Below are 20,118 nucleotides of genomic sequence, written 5' to 3' on the forward strand. Positions count from 1 at the left end.
TGTGAAGTGCCTGGTATGTAGACAGTCAAGAAACAACAGTCATTATTTATTTCTTGCTTCCTTGAACCTTCTTACATATCCACCATGTCAATCATTTGGCCAACTCTTCCCCACTGCTAGAAAGTAAGCCCACATGAATGACTGGATGTAAGATAAGATAAACACAGGTTATTCTGGTCAATCTTTTCTTCATCTCTAACTTCCAAATATCTAAATCTACCTGTTCTTCCACTCTAGCAGAATCCTCTGGGTCACTTTTCTTTCTTTTTAAATATTTTTTTTTATTGATTTCAGAGAGAAAGGGAGAGGGAGAAAGAAAGAAACATCAATGCTGAGAGAGAATCATGATTGGCTGCCTTCTGAACACTCCCCACTGGGGCTGTGCCTGCAACCAAGGTACATGCCCTTGACTGGAATCAAACCTGGGGTCCTTCAGTCCGCAGGCCGACGCTCTATCCACTGAGCCAAACCGGTTAGGGCTGATTTCATTCTTACTAAACAAACTTCTGCTCTGACTTGGCTTCCTTGAAGGTCTATCTTCAGTCAGAGAATGTGTTAGTCACAGTGGGACATTTCAGACCACATGACAACTCCATGGCTCACTGGGTAAATTTACAAACTAGTATTCTGGCATCAGTGTGGTGAACCTGGTATACAGCCATCTCTCACTAGATGGTTCCACCCTTGATATGCAGGTAAATGTATGCTATGCGGGCAAGCATAAGGCCTATAAGCTTATATGTAATATCTGATTTTTTCCTAAAATTTAGAAGAAAAGCTCCACCCTCTGGCAATGGGTAAGAAGACACCTGATTGGTGGTGTTGCTCTATCAATCAGGGGCAAAGCAGATGTGTAGTCCTTAGTTCATCCTGGTTTGATGGCTATGTCGGTGGCCAGAGCTGTTTCATGCCTGAGGCACATAAAAAAAAGAAAAAAGAAAAAAGAAAAGCTCCAATAAAAATAAACTCCATATTGAAAAGAGACAGAGGAAGGATTACAAATAATTCAATAGGGGGAAAGGGTGGATAACAAGCAATTAAGAAGTAAAGGTGGGTAGCAAAGGATTAAGAAGTAAAAAGAAAAGCCTCAGGAAGACTGTAATTTCAGAAACCTAACAGTTTGGTGGCCTTTTAATTTTTGCTGAATTTAAAACAGGTTTGCAATTGTTTACAGACTATGAAGTCTGCAATTTGGCAAAAATTTAAGTTAAGGTTGTTGATGGTGGGATGGAAATACCAAAACTAAATACATGCATACTTGCCTCAAGCCAAGTGTATACTAGGTTTTTCTATTTCTAAAAATAAGCATGTTGGGAATTATAAAATAAATTATAATAGGACCAGATTATATATTAGGATATTATGTACAATGTGAATTACAATATAATAAACTATAACATTATAATATGATGGAATACAATTTGATCTTCAAAACTACACTGTTGAAGAGTTAAATAGCACAGGAAAACCATGGCCTCACTACAATGTTCAGTGAGAAAACAGCAGGATTTTAAAATGTGTCTGCATTTTTACATCATGTTTGAAAAATAGAAAAGATTGGTAGATCTCAAGATTGAGTGTTGAAGAAGTGATGTGATTAAGGCTGTTTTTATTTTAGTCTTTATACTTTCCCGTGATTTTCAAATTTTCTATAATGAACTTAGACTTCTTTTAGATAATGTAAATTACTTGTATAGAGAAGCATGCTTCCATTAGCAACTCAGTTTTTCAATTATTTTTGTTAGTTATATTGGAATTAAAAACTCATTAGATACATTAAATGTAACATTTTTAAATGCTCAGGGTATATATGCTCCCAACTGCTTTTAAAATGAAATTGTAATTAGACAAAACAAGAGAAATGAGACTAGAAGAGCTCTCTGAGGGTAATGACAGAGGCATAAAACGCCCCATTTCAAATATTGTGAAATACTTATCATACAAATGATAATCTTGTCGACGTATTTTGCAGAATGCAATACATATAAATTAAAACTTGATTTTAGAGCCTCTCATTGATTTTAATATAAACAGAAGAAATTTCCAAATTCCAAACTGAGGTAAAAGTTTATTTTTACATTATATAAAAGTGAAATAAGCAAACCAAGATTGAAAATAAGATTATGAAGGAACCAGTCCACTTGCCTACAAGCATATACTATTGTAAAATAGTGGAACCATTCTTTACATACTTACAATCTATATATATAAAAGCCAAGCGACTGACAGTAGAACGACCAGAATGACTGGTGGCTATGACAGGGTGACCTTCAGTGATTCTAAGTAAGTAAATGCTCTCCAGCCTTCATAGACCAGGAACCTGAATGACAAGTGATCAGGAGGAAAACTGCTTACAGTCTGGACCATCAGTCAGGTGCCCAGCACTGCCACCATCTTCCTGCATTCTCTCTCCACTGCTTACTACCAAAGAGGATAGACACATCACACCATGGCCTCTCTTTAGAGGGTTTGTCAGCAGGGAACTAAACCGTATTACCTGTGTAGGGAGAGGCTTAGAAATGGAAGCTGTAAGTGTCCCTGACACTAAAGCACCTTTGAAGCTTCAACTCATCTGAAAGCCTACAGCAAACGTGTATACACCCTGCAAAGATCTTTGTCACTAACAACTCCCCCCAGCAGGCCACGGCTTCTCCCCCTGGCTGGCCAACCGCCCAAGGCACCTCCCCCTGGCTGGCCAACTGCCCTCAGCTCCTCACCATGGCCGGCCCCACCACCAACTGGCCCCCTCACCCCGATCAGGTGTGGGCGGCCAGACCCCACCCATGCACGAATTCGTGCACGGGGCCTCTAGTGTATGTGTTAATTAACAACATGCTAAGTATAGTTCCAAGGTCCATTTGGTGATGCAGATGAAATGAACAAAGTTTCCTCTCATCTGATAGATTCTACTTTTTCTGCCAAGTCTGAGGCAAGATCATCTGAGAGGGAAGGAACACTGGGAAGTTCAAGAATCAAGAAGGTAGAAAGGCTTAAGATAACTCTGCAGGAATAGGGGACTGTCTTCCAGAAAAATGCTATATTGCCATGGCTTGAAGGTTGAGATCTAGTTGTAGACTGAAATTATGTCAGTGATACTAATTAAATGACCTCATTGAGCAAGCTGGACTCCTAAGGTGCAAAGAGAGCACAATTTTATTCTTCACCCTGAGCCGCACATCCCTGGGCTTTCTTCCAGACCAGCAAGAATGATTCTCTCTGATTTCTTCCTTTGCTACTTGTCGGAGAAAAGTCTGCTCTTCCAGGACTCATCTGATTAGAGCAGGCCCATCCATGATGCTCTCCCTTTGGCCATAATGTATCATAATCAATAGACTGATCTCTCTTCATATTCACATGATCCACCCACCCTCAAAGGGGAAGGGATTATACAAAGGCAAGGATCATTAGACGTGATCTTACAAATTTGCGTATCACATTTACTTAACAGAATAGCAGTTATGTTTCAGGCACTGCACAAAGTATAGTGGGTACAAAGATAGATTAGATGCCTTTGAGATGCTCATCCTCTAGCTCCACACTGTTCAATACAGAAGCCCCTAGCCATGTATGGCTACTGAACACTCAAAATGTGGCTAATCCAAAATGTGATGTGTTACAAGAGTAAATTGCACACTGGATTTCAAGAAATCAGTATTCCCCCCCCCAAAAAAAACTATAAAACATCTCATTAATATTTATATATGAATTATATATCGAAGTGATATTCCAGCCCTAGCCGGCTTGGCTCAGTGGATAGAGCATTGGCCTGTAGACCAAAGGGTCCCGGGTTGGATTCTGGTCGAGGGCATGTACCTAGGTTGCAAGATCCTCCCTGCCCCGGGCCCTGGTTAGAGCTCGTACAGGAGGCAACCAATTGATGTGTTTCTCTCACATCAATGTTTCTCTCTGTCTTTCTCTCTTCCACTTTCCCTAAAACTCAATAGAAAAATATTCTCTGGTGAGGATTTAAAAAAAAAAGTGATAGTCCATCTGTTCTTTTTTACTTTTGAAAGTGTCTATTTAAACAAAACTTAGCGTCACAAATGTAGCTCATACTATTGGACAGTATTGGTACAGACCAAGAGAAAGACAAGTGCTTCCCAAGTGTAGCAGGTACCATGATAAGAAAAGCCAATTGCATTTTGGGCACACACACAAGGAGTGGTCAGTTTAGCTAAGCAAAACAGTGTGAATAGGAAAGGCTTCAACTGCTTGGTTTCAAATTCATAGCAGACAAGGTAGAAGTACACCTGCCCATGCAACAGTCCTTTTCCAATAGACAGGAATCCTTTATATAAAATGGCTAAACAATTAGTACTGACTTTTTATTTTAGAAGACATGATTCAGAGTAAGATTCTAAAACTGGGCTCTCTCTGGAGCACACCCACACCTTTCTTTCCCAGGCATGTATGGTTACCTTTTCTAAGGGTCCCCACAAGACTTACAACCAGGTGAGCAGCAGGCAGTAGCTGCTTGTCCAGGGCTAAGCCCTGTATCTGTCTCCAAGGCCCTCTTTTCTGACTTTTTAGGAAGCTGAAAGCAGTGCCGCCTTGGCTCACTTCTTTGGTATAACGTTTCTAGAGCTCAAAGCAAAGCACCACCTAGGCCAGGGGTCGGGAACATCGAGCCCTTGGGCCGTATTAGGCCCTTGAAATCATTTGATCTGGCCCTGCCAAGGCATTAGGGGTGAGTTAATTAAATGTTTGACCAAATAAAGCAGGCTAATTTTTAAGTTGATAATTTTGTATGGCCTGCAAATGATGTTATAAATATCCAAATGGCTTTGTCAGAAAAAGGTTCCCCACACCTGACCTCGGGTCTCTCCTGTTGCTCCTTCTACCCTAAGCCCTTCCTTTGTCTCACTGTCCCCAGCTTTAATAAAGTACTCTCAAAATAAAAAAATACAACAAATACAAATGACCAAATACAAGTGAGCACTTTCCTCACAAACCCTTAACTGTTATCCATCCACCAAGACCCGTGGTCAGCAAACCTCGGCTCGCGAGCCACATGCGGCTCTTTAGCCCTGAGTGCGGCTCTTCCACAAAATACCACGTGTGGGCGCACACGTACAGTGCGATTGAAACTTCATGGCCCATGCGCAGAAGTCGGTATTTTGTGGAAGAGCCAGTATTTTGTGGAAGAGCCACACTCAAGGGGCCAAAGAGCCGCATGTGGCTCGTGAGTTATGGTTTGCCGAGCCGCAGTTTGCTGACCACTGACCTAGACCTTTCCTTTCTTTCTCTTGGACCCTGAAAGACAGAGCCAACTCTCTCTGTGCTACTTTGTAGGGTCAAAAACTTCAAGGCTGTCATCACTGAGAGCTGCCCATCTTCAAAAGTCCTCACAGGCAGTGTTTCTCTGGCTTTTGATCTCTCCAATAGAGGGCAGCTATTACCAGCTTAATTAGAGACTAGTTAATTACTTTCTGGGCCCTCTCAATTAGATTAAAGAGATCTCTGGCTTCCTCAACTTATGACAAATAAGAAAAAGAATGTTGAAATGTGATCTATAAAATTTTTTCTATAATGGTCTTTTCCATTGAGACATTCCTTGTCAGAAATCTTTTTAGATTAAATCCAACTTCCCGTAATGACTCATATGAATACAGAGTCCTCGGATTACCTCGGACTCAATGTAGGTCCTTTTGTGGTTACATCGCCATCTCCCATTTATTTATAAAAAAAAAAAGTTGCATCATTTCGATGTAGTAAATATGTGTTTTATGTTTTTTATTATTTACCACAAGTAAAGGTCAGGAATTGTTATCTTTCTTTTAATTTTTTTTATACTCTTTCTAATCTCTTTGTATTTGTGAAAAAGTTAATTTAAGGATTAAATGAGATAAAACATGAGAAGTGGAAAGGACAGAGCCTAGCATTGGGAGAAGTGTTCAGTAAATGTTAACCTATCTTGTCGTAAGCATTATCATTGATATCTTACAGAGAAGTAAACTGAGACTTAGAGGGCTTAAATTCCTCAACCTAACCCTAGCCCTAAGTGTTCTGGCTCAGTGGATAGAGCGTCAGCCTTCGGACCAAAGGGTCCCGGGTTCGATTCCAGTCAATGGCATGTACCTTGGTTTCAGGCTCCTCCCCGATTCAGGCCCTGGTCCTGGTCAGGACTCCTGCAGGAGGCAACCAATCGATGCATTTCTCTCACATCGATATTTCTCTCTGCCTTTCCCTCACTCTTCCACTCTCTCTAAAAATCAATGGAAAAATACCCTTAGGTGAGGATTAAAAATAAATGAATAAATAAATATATAATAAAAGAAAAAAATCAGTGTTATCTCGTGAATCCCAATTGAATACAACATAGGTGCTTTCAGTCCCTTTTATAAACTAGATTATATAGAAGGTAGAATTTTTTAATTGATAATATTTTTTTAAGACTGCAGTGTCTTAAAAGAGTGGTCTCCTTGATGAAGGGTATAAGGCAGAATCCTCCAGCATCATCGACAAGGGGCTAACATAGTTTCCCTTGTAGAATATTCCTATATGATTCATTTACTGCACAAAATAAAAGTGAATGGTGGCACACACTTGGGTGGAATATCATTTGAAATCTCTCCAAGGAATTGTTATTACTTTAAAAACACCCCATTACAATAATTTATTGTGAAATCTTTATTCATTCATGCTTGCATCAAGGGCTGGAGTTGGATCCTCAAAGAGCTACCTAGGGGCCACATGGCCATGAATTAATCATATTGCTCTAAAAGACATTCTAAATTTTTATTACGGACATGAATTTTCACACATATCCAAAATTAGAGAGAATAATAAAATGAATTACCATGTACCCACCACCTAGCTTCAAAAATTATCAATTCATGGCTGACCCTGTTTTGTCTTTACTCTCTTCCCCTTCCCATTCATTCATTCCCACACTGAATTCTTGAGAGCTTTCAAAGGAAGTCATGGAATCTTACCCTGTGGTGATAACAATTACTAACATTCTCTCATGGAGATTAGACTTTCTTGTAACTTTATAGTCTGAGCACAGCCATCAAAGAAGGAATGAACACATTTTCCAAGGCATTCTATCTACATGTTGAGGGTTTATCATCAATCATATAAAAGAAGTTGGCATTTTCAGTTCAAACTAAAGTGACTCATCCAGCCAGGGGTGAATCATCCTATATAATAAAACCCTAATACACAAATAGACTGAAACTGCGAAAGGACCAGATGCTATGATGCATCAATGCAGGAGCTGCCCCCTGGTGGTCAATGTGCTCCCACAGGGGGAGTGCTGCTCAGCCAGAAGCAGAGCTCACAGCTGGTGAGTGCAGCATTGATGGCGGGAGCCTCTCCCACCTCCTTGGCAGCACTAAGGACCCCTCAGGGGATGTCCGACTGCCAGCTTAGGCCCCAGAGGGCACAGGCCAGGCTGAAGGACTCCTCATCCCCCATAGCCTCTAGCTGAGGACATATAACACCTTCCAGTTTAACCTGCTCCTTAACTGTAAACAGCTGCCACATCTTGCCATACACCTCTCTCTAATCCTCTGTAATGAGATAAACTGTTTACTAAATCCTGAACCTTCCTGGTATAGTAAGAAATGATTTCAATATTTTTACAGGAATCCTCAGTTTTGGGAGAACTTAAATTTAAGTCACATTCAAAAGCAAGTTCCTACCTTTACTTTAGAAATACCATTGGAAAAGCATTGGGGGAAAGAGAGAGAGGAGTCTTTCAACCATCAACTCTACAACTATCAATTTTTCTTAAATAAATAACAAGCAAGTCTCCAGAGACATATGTATGTGGGTACTTATTGCAATAGGTTGAATATCAGGAAAATACTGGAAACAATTATAGAGAATCAACAATAGAGAATTGTGCAAATGAACTGGGGAATATCCACTCAATGGAATATTATGAAGCCTTGAAAAATGATGAAGCAATGTTTGTGATATATTAAGTAAAACAAAGTTATCTTTAATAAATTGTAAAAAAATTAAAAAATGGCAGAAAAACCTATAGCTTGAAAGTTAAGAGACATATTAACTAACTGCAGTGTATTGTACTGTCTGAGCCACACACACCCACACCCAGAAGAAATCTGAGGAAATTTAAACAATGAATGATACCAAAAATTTTTAAAATTATTTTTAAATGTGGTATTATTTTTTCTATATTGAGAGACGAAACACAATGCTGTCAGAATTGTAAGACTACAGATGAAAAAAGATTAACAAAGTCTGAGGATTCATTATATTTCACTCTACTTCTGCATGTTTAAAATTATGGACTGTAAAAATCTTTTAAAGTTATAAAACAGTATGTATATGGTGATCCTGAAAGGGTGAGGGCTACGCCCTCCATCTTGCCCCAGGGTAAGGGCTACTCCTTCCATCTTACCCTGGATCCTCCATTTTTGGGCAGCCATGTGCTCGGCAAGGAGCTTCTTCCCGGAAGCCCAAGCCTCTGCTAGCCACACCCAGGATTTCTTTAAACTAACCAATGACAATCAAGAGAAGTGAGTGCCATAGATATGACCACATCCTGTGTCACAAGACACCGACTTGCGCCTGGCCAATCGGCAGGGCCCACAGTCCTTTCTCCTCCCCTTACTCCAATCCCCCTATAAAACCCCTCTCCCCACATAGCTCAGCCTCTCTCTGCCGCTTGCTGCTGCGTCGGTGAGTGTGGTCGGGGAGCCGAGCTAGCTCGAATAAAGACTCTTTGCTTTTGCATCAGACTCGGCTGGCTCCCTGGTGGTCTTTTGGGGACCTTGAAATCTGGACATAACAATCCTATTTATTAGTTTATTTTAGATATCTTTTTTCTTATTCTTCTGTATGAAACATAGTTTTGTTTTGTTTTAACATAAACACGTGGACCAAAAGGGACCACATGCTAACCTGACTAACTTTGATCTTTACTGAGACTATTGTCTTTTCGCATCTTAGGTAACATGCCTGTGGAAGGTCAGGCTAACTTGTAACTTCCCTTTTCTGGACCCCTCAGGGCACAACAAATGGCACTAGGGCAGAGAACACAGGGTAGAGAACCTCACTGTTATTGTTATCTGTGAATTGTTTTTATTTATCTATTTATTTATATCTGTTAACTGTTGACAGTCAACTATCCTACACCCACCTAAGAAAAAGAAGTATGTGTCTACCATTTTACTTTTTGTCCAGTTCTAGAGGTTTTCCCACTTTGATTTCTCATACCTCCCTAATCTATGACCAATGGAGTTCATGCAACCCACTTATGCCTCCTCTTTTGATTGTAATGTATAAAACAAGGTGAAAAAATGCCATTCTGCAGAGCATTGTCTCAATACTTTGAGAATCTGCTTCTTGGCAACTGTTGACAGTTTGGCTCAAATAAACTCACAAAAATTCTTTACAGGTATGCATGTTTCTTAGGTTAACAGACATAATATACTTTCTGTAATAATTTAACAACTTGAATTAATTTATGCTAGACATGAATCAACCCAAATTTGCTCTTCTCCCATTATTTCTAACAGACCACTGAACAGCAGTTCATAAACTGTTAAAAATAACAATGTAAAATGAAGTCACACATTGTCTCAAACTAAATTTGTTGATGTTCTATTAACCTATGGCCCATACATCAGTTATAAAGTGACTTTTATCCAGCTGGCAAGGGAGTAATTCATGCCTGAAGCAGGCAAAGAGAAGCACAAATCTCTGGAAATCTCGGGCTTTCCAGTTTCAGTACAAAGCTAGATCTTCATAAATAAAACAACGAAACAAACTGAATTTCCTAGCAGGTAAGTGTAGAGAAACAAACAAAAGTCTACTTTATATAAATGATTTGGATAGTTTATACAACTTTAGGGACAATTTTATTTTATTTATTTTATTTTATTTTTAAATATTTTTATTGATTTCAGAGGAAGGGAGGAGAGAGAGATGGAAACATCAATGATGAGAAAGAATCATTGATTGGTTGCCTCCTGCATGTCCCCCCACTGGGGATCGAGCCCAAAACCCTGGAATGTGCCCTTGACTGGAATCAAACCCGGACCCTTCTGTCAGCAGGCTGACGCTCTATCCACTGAGCAAAACCAGCTAGGGCTAGGGACAATTTTAATTAAATTAGTAAGAAAATGCAATTTTTCCAGCATCTTTGCTTTTACCTTGTTAGGGCAGATGGATTTACCTTAGGGGAAAAGTAAGTCACCAAGACATTCTATTATCAAACTCTTTAAGAGGAATTTTAGCCTTAAGTGGGCCTTCCAGAAAATGACTGTAAGCATATAAAATGAAATTATGAGCCCTAACCGGTTTGGCTCAGTGGATAGAGCGTCAGCCTGGGGACTGAAGGGTCCCTGGTTCAATTCAAAGGCATGTACCTTGGTTGCGGGAACATCCCCAGTTAGGGGTGTACAGGAGGCAGCTGATCGATGTTTCTCTCTCATCGATGTTTCTAACTCTCTATCATTCTCCCTTCCTCTCTGTAAAAAAATCAATAAAATATATTTTAAAAAAATAAAAAATGAAATTAGGATCAATTAAAGTACTTAAAATATCAGAACCTCTGTTGATGATGAATGTGTTGTGCTCTATAATCTGCTCCTGTTTAAAAACTCATCCATAAATCCTACGTGCAGGAAAGAGAAAAGTTTGGAAATTGGATTTTTGTGATTCTGCATATGTCCTCCAAGCTCCAAATTATTTAACTGAGTAAAAAATCCTGCTTTGCTTCTAGTGTTGGTCTCCCTTTCTAGGCCCTTTCAACTACAGGCCTGAGTCCCATTTCCAGTAAACTTCTGTCCCACCCTTGCTCCTGAGCCCAAGTTCATCCTTTGTCTAGAATGAGTTCTCGTCCCACCAGAAGAGGTGTCCAGAATGGATCTTGCCGCCCTTTCCGTAGCCAGATGGGTATGGGGAGCAGGAGGCTTCTCCCCTAATCACTTCTCCAATAGTCCTCAGGACTTCTATTTTGGTTTCCAGATTGGTCAACACCCAGAAAGAAGCCCTGAGTCTCAGCCCTCTGCCTCCAGATGTGGCCCTTATCTATAATCATCTAGTAACCACAAGCCTGGCTCCCTACATCTGGGACCACACTGACCCCTGGTGGATGCTGTTCTTCCTGCCTGGAGATCCTTGCAGCCTGCCCACCCCTCACTTCACAAGTGTCACCAAAATATCTCTGTAGGTGGGGAATGAACTGTTATTTGCCACTCCTGTGAAAAACATAACTAGGACTGTGGCATATCCCTCAGCAGTGTGCCAACTGATATATTTTCAGGCTTTTTACAAGTTGGACTGTTAAACACAGCCATTATTCAAAGTTAAATGACATAAACTTACAATTGATTTATATTGAAAGATCTTAAGTACACAAACTCATCACTTCTTAATAATCTTGCTACATTTTACTATTGTCTATGCCCGTGAGTTATTTTCATCTATTGTTATCTGGATGGTGGAAATTACTCCACTTGTCAATCATGGTTGAATTGCAACCCATACGCTGGCTATAGATATGAATTCAGCAAAACTCAGTGAAAGCACTGTCAGAATCAGTTGGCTATATGAAATTTAAAAGAAAAAGTATCGTATATTTTATTATCATTTATATATTGTGTGCTACATACCCTTTATTATCAGTAAAATGTATAAATTGATATCATTTTTTTCCAGAGAGCTAATTGTTAAACATCTTGCAGCACACTACAGTATCCTTTCTTTCTTCTTTTTTAAAATATACTTTTATTGATTTCAGAGTGGGAGGGAGAGGGAGAGATAGAAATATCAATGACGAGAATCATTGATTGGCTGCCTCTTGCAGGCCCTACCCTGGCAATCGAGCCTGTAATACAGGCATGTGGCCCGAACCCTGACCTCCTGGTTCATAGGTCGATACTCAACCACTGAGCCACGGCGGCTGGGCTACAGTTTCCCTCCTTTCCACTCCATCCCCAGTTCTGTGGTCTCATTAAACTCTCCTGATTTTGGCCACCTCCCATTATTGACTTTGGGACAATTGGAGGTTGGAAGCTCATACCCAACCCTCTCTTGATTTATCTTATCCAGGTGGAAGGACACCCATTAGCGTAACACACTTGGCTTTTTCTGCTCCCTTGCACATTCCTCCCCCAGGCAGGTGAACTGACTTATCTGGTTGGTGAGTTTAGGAGAAAGAAGTCATGCATGGCCTAATTCAGCGGTTCTCAGCCTGTGGATCACGACCCCTTTGGTGGTCGAACGACTCTTTCACAGGGGTCGCCTAAGACCATCCTGCATATCAGATATTTACATTACGATTCATAACAGTAGCAAAATTACAGTCGTGAAGTAGCAACGAAAATAATTTTATGGTTGGGGATCACATGAAGAACTGTATTTAAAGGGCCAGAAGGTTGACAAACACTGGCCTAACTCCTGCCTCTGTTCCTTTTCTTAGGAGCTACCCACAGGGAGCATCTTTCCCCACATGGAAGACTGCCCTGTTCTGGTGTTGCCTGAGGTTACTAAGTAAGTTGGACAAATTTTGGAGTTCATGTTAAGAACTCCACTTGATCCAAGATAGAAGCTACGCTCTATGAAGTAGCATTATTAATATAAGGGCCATATATTGGCTTCCATCTGCTGACTCCTTTGTCTTATTTCTCAGTTAGTTCAGATGGAGAAAAGGGGTGCTATTTATTGGGCCCCTTAGAAATTCCAAAAGGATCCTCTGTCATCAGCCTTTGTTCTTGAGGTCCCAGAATGCCTTGTGGCTGTGCCTCTATGTATTGGTATGCACAAGCCTTTTCTAAGTTAAGAAAACTTTAATGGCAAATTTATTTGCTTAGAATTCCTCTTATTACCAATATGTGTGATAATAATAATGCTTACACAATTCAGCTTCTCTCATGTGCTTCTCTAATGTCTCTCAGACATTATACAAACATAGAACTTGAAAAACAAGTATTATTGACCCAGAGTGTTTTAGTAACTTTCCCAAGGTCACAAAGTGACCAAGCCAGTTGTCTGATTCCAAGGTCCTTGCTCTTTCTGTTACACTTTATCTCCTCCCCCTTTTCTTTCTCTTTCCTCCCACCCCATCCCTCCAGTCTTCCCTTCTCTCCACTCTCTCCTCTTTCCAGTCCTGCCATGACCTTCCCACATTTCCACATTTTCTAGCCCTCTGACACATCAGAAAATAAAGACAGTATTTGTGACCTCAGAGATTGCAATGTGTGTGTGTGTGTGTGTAGGTATATATATAAAATTTTACAAAATCTTACCCCAACAGTTGGGCTCTCAAGAAACTTGGCAGCAGGCAGAAGGAAAATTGTGGCTCCTCAATAGTATGCGCCTCAGATTTCTCACAAAGAATGTTCAGCACCAAGGTCCTGGGGGAAGAGGTCACAAAGGAACTAGTATGCATTGAGAGAGGCCACAGGACTTCATCAAGCTGGGGTCTGTCTAGGTTTGAGCTGGGGGCTAGATTCTATGTGCAAAATGCAGCCTTTCCTCAAATGGAGTGTTTGCTGTTACCTCTGGATCAAGGTTTCTTTTGCTGGTGTCAACAGTTGTGTAATATATTCAGGAAATGAGCAAACAGTTTAGAGATTACTTGGGGAAAGATTGAGGAGGGAATGAAAGAAAAAATATATAATTAATATATTGTTTATGTATTATATATTTAATATACTTACATATGATTAATATCTACAGTAATATATTTATATATCATATGTTATGAATTCTCAATGGGTTAATATTGCCCCCAAAGGTGTGAAAATTGGTTCTTGGGAGAGAGGGTGAAAAAGTATCACTCTTTTTACATTTAAGCACAGGTAGTACCTACATACATATAGTACCTAAACAAATACACAGTATGTGTGTGGTATTAAAATTTCATGGAGGGAATATTAAGAAAAAAATGTCTAAAAAGGTTCCTAAGGGGAGCAGTAATTTTTTTAAATGACTGAAAAACACTGATGTATAGAAGGAGCTTAGTGGAGTATGTGACACATAATAGGGTTTCAATACCCAATGACATTTATAGTTGCTATTACAAATGGTTAGTTGTTATTACTGCCCTATAAACTAAAGAGAAAACCATGCCATGCCATCCTGGTTAGGGTAGAGAAGGGTGTACTGTGGCATGTTCCCAGATGAAGTTAGCTTATGGTGGATCCTGTAGGAGATACAAGTCAGAACTGCCCACAGTTTTAAAAAATAAGCAGATTCTTGCACATGGCTGGGATGACCTCTGGGACACCCAGAGACACTTGTGCCTGGCGTATTAAAATCCAAAGAACATGTAAAGCATAATTAATATATTGTTTATATATTATATATTTAATATACTTATATATGGTTAATATCTACAGTAATATATTTATATATCACATGTAATGAATGTGGGTAGTGCACAGGCTACCACAATGTCCACTTTAATCCTCTGGGGAAAGACATGCTCCCAAATTTACCTTCCTCCCTGCTGAGAAGTCCACCACCAAGTTTCCTGCACAGGCCTGTGTTTCTCCTTAAAGAGGATCTGGCTTCTAGAAGGCACTCAGTAAATGAGTTAATATGGAGTAGAAGCAACTTCTCATGAAGCTGCATGTGCTCTGCTGGTTGAAAGAGAAATAATCCAATGATTACTTTAAAAATCTAAGTTTGGCCCTGGCTGGGTGGCTCAGTTGGTTGGAGCATCATCCGTACACCAAAAGGTTGCGGGTTCAGTTCCTGGTCACAGCACATACCTAGGTCCAGGCGTATACGGGAGACAACTGATCGATGTTTCTCTCACATTGATGTTTCTCTCTCTCCCTCTCTCTCTTTCTCTCTCTCTCTCAAATATCAGTAAAAACACATCCTTGGGTCAGGATTGAAAAAATAATAATAAAGTCTAAGTTTGTGTTACATTTAGCATACAAAGTGGTTTCATATATAGTATCTTATTAAATCATCATCATAACCCTGTAAAGTCAGTATGACATCCCCACATAAAGGATAAAGAAGCTGAGGTTTGGCAAGTTCACTTAGTTATTGTTCTCTCTACCTACCTAGTAAGAAGTAGCAGAGCAAGCCTCCTTTCTATTATACTACACCCATAATATTCTTTTCCCACAGAGGAGGAAGGCACATGAAATGGGAAAGCTATGGAGGAAAAGTTACATGCTGGGACATGCGGACTCCCCTTGTGAGGGATATGGTAATGTCTGAGAATTGACACAATCAATGCATGCAAGAAGGGGTGTTATTTTCATGGAGTATGAATCTAGCCTATGGCAGAGACTTCTGTGGAAGGTCAAAGCTATCAATTGCCAAGTTAGAGGGAAGTGAAAACTGATCAAAATAGAAAACAGAGTACGGAAGTATCTTGAGATACTGTGAAATCTGGGGTATAAAAGACTTCGAAAACTGAAGAAATAAAGGACTTATTTATTTAAAACGCACAAATGTTGAGAATAAAATATGAAATGAAATATGAACTATTAGATACACATTGGTGTAATTTTTTTTTTCACGTTGGTGTAATTTTTTATTTCAGGGCCATAGCTTCAAATGTAGGAATGACAGATATCTGACTAAGAATGAAGAGCATTTTTCAAAGACTGAAAAGAATGTTTAGTCAGAGACCAACTCCTCTGGCCAAAAGGGCTGTAAATGGAAAACAGATGGGAAGGAGAAAAAAAACACCTAGACAAAACTGAAATGGGTTTCCATGGATGACATTCAAGAAGGCTGGGAAGAATTTCAACAGGAGGGAGATGCTGGGTAATTTAATGAGAAAACAATTGGAAAGGACATCAGGAAACAAACATACACAGCAGATATCCAGATATCGTGCTCAGAACATGAGCAACAGAGTAACCTTGGGGTTACAGCACAGGGTGACAAACAAGACCTCAGAGATACCACTGCGGGTTGGCGTGATGGAATGGATCCATGGGAACATACTGATAGAAGGGTGTGCTGTGAGCAAAAGACCTGTTGGGAGGAGATGGAGCAGCACTGTAGGCTGTGATAACAATAGAGTCAGAGGAATTCCTGAACACTTGGATGAAGATGAAAGGAGAGAGGAGCAGAAGTAATGTTGTTAGGGAAGCAGAGCTGAGCCACTTGGAGGAAAGCCACACAATTGGCAGAACACACACAATGGAGATACCATTCTGGGTACTTCATTCAGATAAAAGCAGATTCTTTTACTTGCCTTCCTAACAATTTCATGTCCTATAAGGTAGAGGAAGGTACAAAAATAACTGTACTCTGATTCCAACCAATGGGAAAAAGTAATTTGTTGGAGTGAAAGGGATGAGCACCTTTCAAGGGAGGGCAAGGTTGAGATGGATAAAATGTATACAGAGGACTTTAGGAAGCTAGATTTCAAAATATTTTAAGAAAATATAGGCATAATTCCAGAAGTTTCCAAAAGGAGACAGTACCAGAAAGTGCTCAGAAACATGACTATGGGCAATTCCAATGAAAAGAAAAGAGGTGAGGAGATTCTTAAAGAAGTCAGCATGATGGCGTACAGCACTTTAAGCGAGGGTATAGGATGAACATTCAAGAAGATGGAGGTAAATGACAACACTATGGTAGTGACATAGAACCATAAATAGTAGCAGCAATGTTAAAATCCTGGAAGAATCAAAGCATGTAAAAATGTAAGGACCAGAAAAAGTGTTCTGGGACCAAGGGAATTACAATAAATGGTAAGAAGGATGTACTATTTCTCAAATGATATCACATTCCTTTAGGCTCTGACAAGGACTGCGATTGTGGGGCTGAAACGCGAAAGTAGGTAAGACTATGCTGAAATCTACAATTTGAAAAGATGTTACCGATTCCTTTTGAAGTCTAAACTGGGATCCAAACTTTGTGGTCCAGTCTGTGAATCAACTAGCACACATTCGGCTATCTTCAAACTTTCTATTTTAAACACTTTGGGTCCTGGGGCTCTTCTTAGTTAATATATAAAAGCTCTGCAAAACAGAGGCAAGCATGTATTGCAAAACCACAAATAATAAGCATGGGTCCACGAACAAGGAGCCCTCACTTTCCATTCAATAGATATTTGGGTTGTTTCTACCTTTTGACTAAGGTAAGTTATGCTAATGTGAACATGGGTGTGCAAATATCTGTTTGAATCTGCTTTAAATCCTTTTGGATATATAACCATAGTGGAATTCCTGGATTAAATGGTATTTTCATGCTTAATATTTTTTGAAGAACAATCATGATGGCTGCACCGTTTACATTCCTACCAGCACTGCACAAGGGTTGCAATTTCTCTGCATCCTAGTAACCTTTTGAGGGCAAAGATTCAGAGATTCATCGACACAGGTAGGGCGTGGAATATAATCGCTTCCCAATAAATATGGAGAATAAATTATAATACACCAATTAACAAATAAACATGCTACCAACAAAAAGTCAACTATGATTTTTAGTTCAAAAGGCAAGCCTGGTATGCTTGAAATAAATGCATTAAAATCAGCTTTAGCTAGAAATGAAAAACCTGTTGAATGAGAAAAAGAATTGGGGAAAAACAGAACAAGAAAAATAATCACAAAACTATTTGAACACATTGAACTTTAGCAAAAGATATATTTCACAATTTATATTGCTAACAATTTTTCTACTCTTGCAAAACTAATGAGAAAATCAGGTCAAATGAGAAAAAGGAATGTTGGGTTGTGTAAAGGATACTGTTTAAACATAGAACATGTGGATGTCAGGCCTTTGCCCCACTGGCTGGCTGACTGCACCATAAAACCAACTTTTCAAATCATAATAGCTAAGTAGAGAAAAATACTTTTAGGGATATCTATGTGGTATGTATGACAGTTTAAATTCTAGATATTAAGAACCATCTGTGTGGCTAAATGACTTTTCAAAAGGTTGTAAAAAACTGTAATCTCGCCAGCAAACTATGAGAACATCATTCCCATACACTCCATGATGACAGAAGTTCCTGCACTCAGGACACTTCCAAACCTTGCCCTATGTATTTCCTCTGGCTGTACAGCTGTATCTTGTATCATATCCTTTATTATATTAGATTACAGAGGCCCGGTGCATGAATTCGTGCACAGGTGGTGGGGTTGTCCGGCTGGCCTGCTCCCTATGGGGTGGAAGGGCCAATCGGGGGTGGGGCCAACTGGGGAGAGGGGCTGAGGGCGGCTGGCGGCCCCGCCCCCTGGTCGGCCTCCCAGTCCAATTCCTGGCCAAGGGGACAATTTGCATACCAGCCTTTTATTATATAGGAGGATAAACTGGTAAATGTGTTTCCCCAAGTTCTAGCAAATGATCAAACTCAAGAAGGAAGTTGTAGGAACTCTAGTTTATAGCCAGTCAGCTTAAGTACCCGTAACAAGCTGGCATTTGCAGCTGGCATCTGAAGTGGGGGCAGCCTTGTGGGACTGAGCCCTTAACTTGTGGGATCGGATGCTATCTCAAAGGTAGACAGCGTCAGAATTTAGTTGAACTGTAGGGCATCCAGTTGATGTCCATAGATAATGGAAGAATGCTCAGTGTAGGGGGGGAAATCCCACACATTTGGTGACTGGAAGTATTCAGAGTAATAATTGAGTAGTGAGTATAATAGGAGATAAAATAGAGGTTCTCCTATCCCACTGATGAGGAACCGGAAGCCCATTCACCCATTCCACCAACATTTGTGTGTCTATGTGCCAGGCGTGTTTCTATATTGGTTAACAAAACAAGATCCTTGCCTTCCTGCGGTTTCAGTCTGGGGTTTAAAAAAGGGAGGTGAGGGGGGCAATGGGGGGATATGGACACATATGTAATACCTTAATCAATTTAAAAAAAAAGAAAAGGGCGGTGAAAAACATATGATGATAAACGCTACAGGGGAAAAAACAACTGAGCAGGTTCATGGAGCTAGGCAAGTTGCGGCTTTAGGTCCGGTAGCTAAGGTAGATCTCACCGAGAAGGTGACACGTGAGCAGAGATTCAAAGGAGGCGAGAGAGCGAGCCACCCAGGTGTCTGGGGAGAGAGGACTGGGGGCGGGAACAGCGGGTGCAAAGGCAGCCGGAAACAGGTGCTGAACATCCACCATCACCACCATCCAGAGCTAGCTGGAGAGAGGCGTGGTGAGAGGCAGGAGCTCAGGGCCGAGTTTTAACAACTTTTTTACTCTGGGTGAGATGAGGAACCACTGGACAGTTCTGCCCAAAAGAGTGAAAGAGCTTGACCTCCCGTTACCGGCCCTTTTCTTTAGGCTCCGGGTCCACACAGGTTGTCTGGCGCTGGTCTGTGCTCTCAAAATGAAAGCACCAGTCACCCCCACAAGGGCTCAGCCACACAGCAAGCGTACGGTAAGCGCCGGGCTCATTTCCGTGGTAACCACGATCCTTTCAATTAAGCCCGGCCCCGACCTACCGCCCTCTAGTTCCCCAGCTGCAGAGCTTGGAATCCACCGAGTCGGGTCTCCACGTTGCGCTCCCGGTTACGCCAACGGGTTGCGCAATTCGAGCCGCCGGGCGGAGCCTGGACGTAGGCGGAGCGGCGGCGAGCGGGAGAACGCCCAGGTTGCAGACGCTACGAGGCAGCCCTAAAGCCCACGACACACAGGCACTGCGCCTGCGTACGCCGCGGGCATCCCGCAGCCACATTCGCCCCGCCCCAATTCCGGGGCGGAGTTCTTAGCTGCGCCTGCGCACAGTCTCGCCGCAACCTACGCCTGCGCGCTGCGCCAGCCCGGCCCCATCCCCCAGGTTTTTCGGGTGGGGGAGGGGGCATCTCTCGGCGAGTCACGATGATGGCGGCCACCAGCTTGTGGTGAGCTAGCGGATTCTCTGCTTGTTTCGAAGCGCTTCTCGAGCTTTCTGCACACTCAGGGGCTGGTGCTGAGGACGCTAGGCGGTCCGATCTCGCGGGAAAGGCCGCAGGCGCGTAGGCAGCCGCGCGGCCCGAGGCCACGGCGCGGGGAGAGGCCGCCCCGCTGGGCGAATGTGACAAATCCCCACCCCCACCATCTTCCTTCCGAGCGCACGAGGAGCGCGGGCGACCCCAGGGCCACGCCAGGCCACAGACCCCGCCCAGCGGCCAGCACCTGGAGCAGGCCCGGCAGCGGAGCTGCGCGGCGGCACCATGCAGGTCACCCTGAAGACTCTCCAGCAGCAGACCTTTAAGATCGACATCGACCCCGAGGA

At 41.5% G+C, this 20,118-nt stretch overlaps 2 protein-coding genes across 2 annotated transcripts in view; one reads left to right on the forward strand and one right to left on the reverse strand.

Annotated features, from left to right (window-relative positions):
• LOC102754001 (U3 small nucleolar RNA-associated protein 14 homolog A) overlaps window positions 1-19,584 on the reverse strand; it is a 68,863-nt gene extending 49,279 nt beyond the window's left edge. The window contains exons 1-2 of the mRNA XM_006771137.2: window positions 19,346-19,584; window positions 13,227-13,334 (exon numbers count right to left, since the gene is read on the reverse strand). The gene's annotated coding sequence lies outside the window, so the exon portion shown is untranslated. The remainder of the gene's footprint in view (window positions 1-13,226; window positions 13,335-19,345) is intronic.
• A 110-nt stretch (window positions 19,585-19,694) lies between these two features.
• RAD23B (RAD23 homolog B, nucleotide excision repair protein) overlaps window positions 19,695-20,118 on the forward strand; it is a 44,029-nt gene continuing 43,605 nt past the window's right edge. The window contains exon 1 of the mRNA XM_006771136.2: window positions 19,695-20,118. Coding sequence (XP_006771199.1) covers window positions 20,057-20,118 — 62 coding nt within the window. The 5' untranslated portion in view covers window positions 19,695-20,056.

The sequence above is a fragment of the Myotis davidii genome, unplaced genomic scaffold (assembly GCF_000327345.1).
Source record: "Myotis davidii unplaced genomic scaffold, ASM32734v1 scaffold64, whole genome shotgun sequence".
Classification (NCBI taxonomy): domain Eukaryota; kingdom Metazoa; phylum Chordata; class Mammalia; order Chiroptera; family Vespertilionidae; genus Myotis; species Myotis davidii.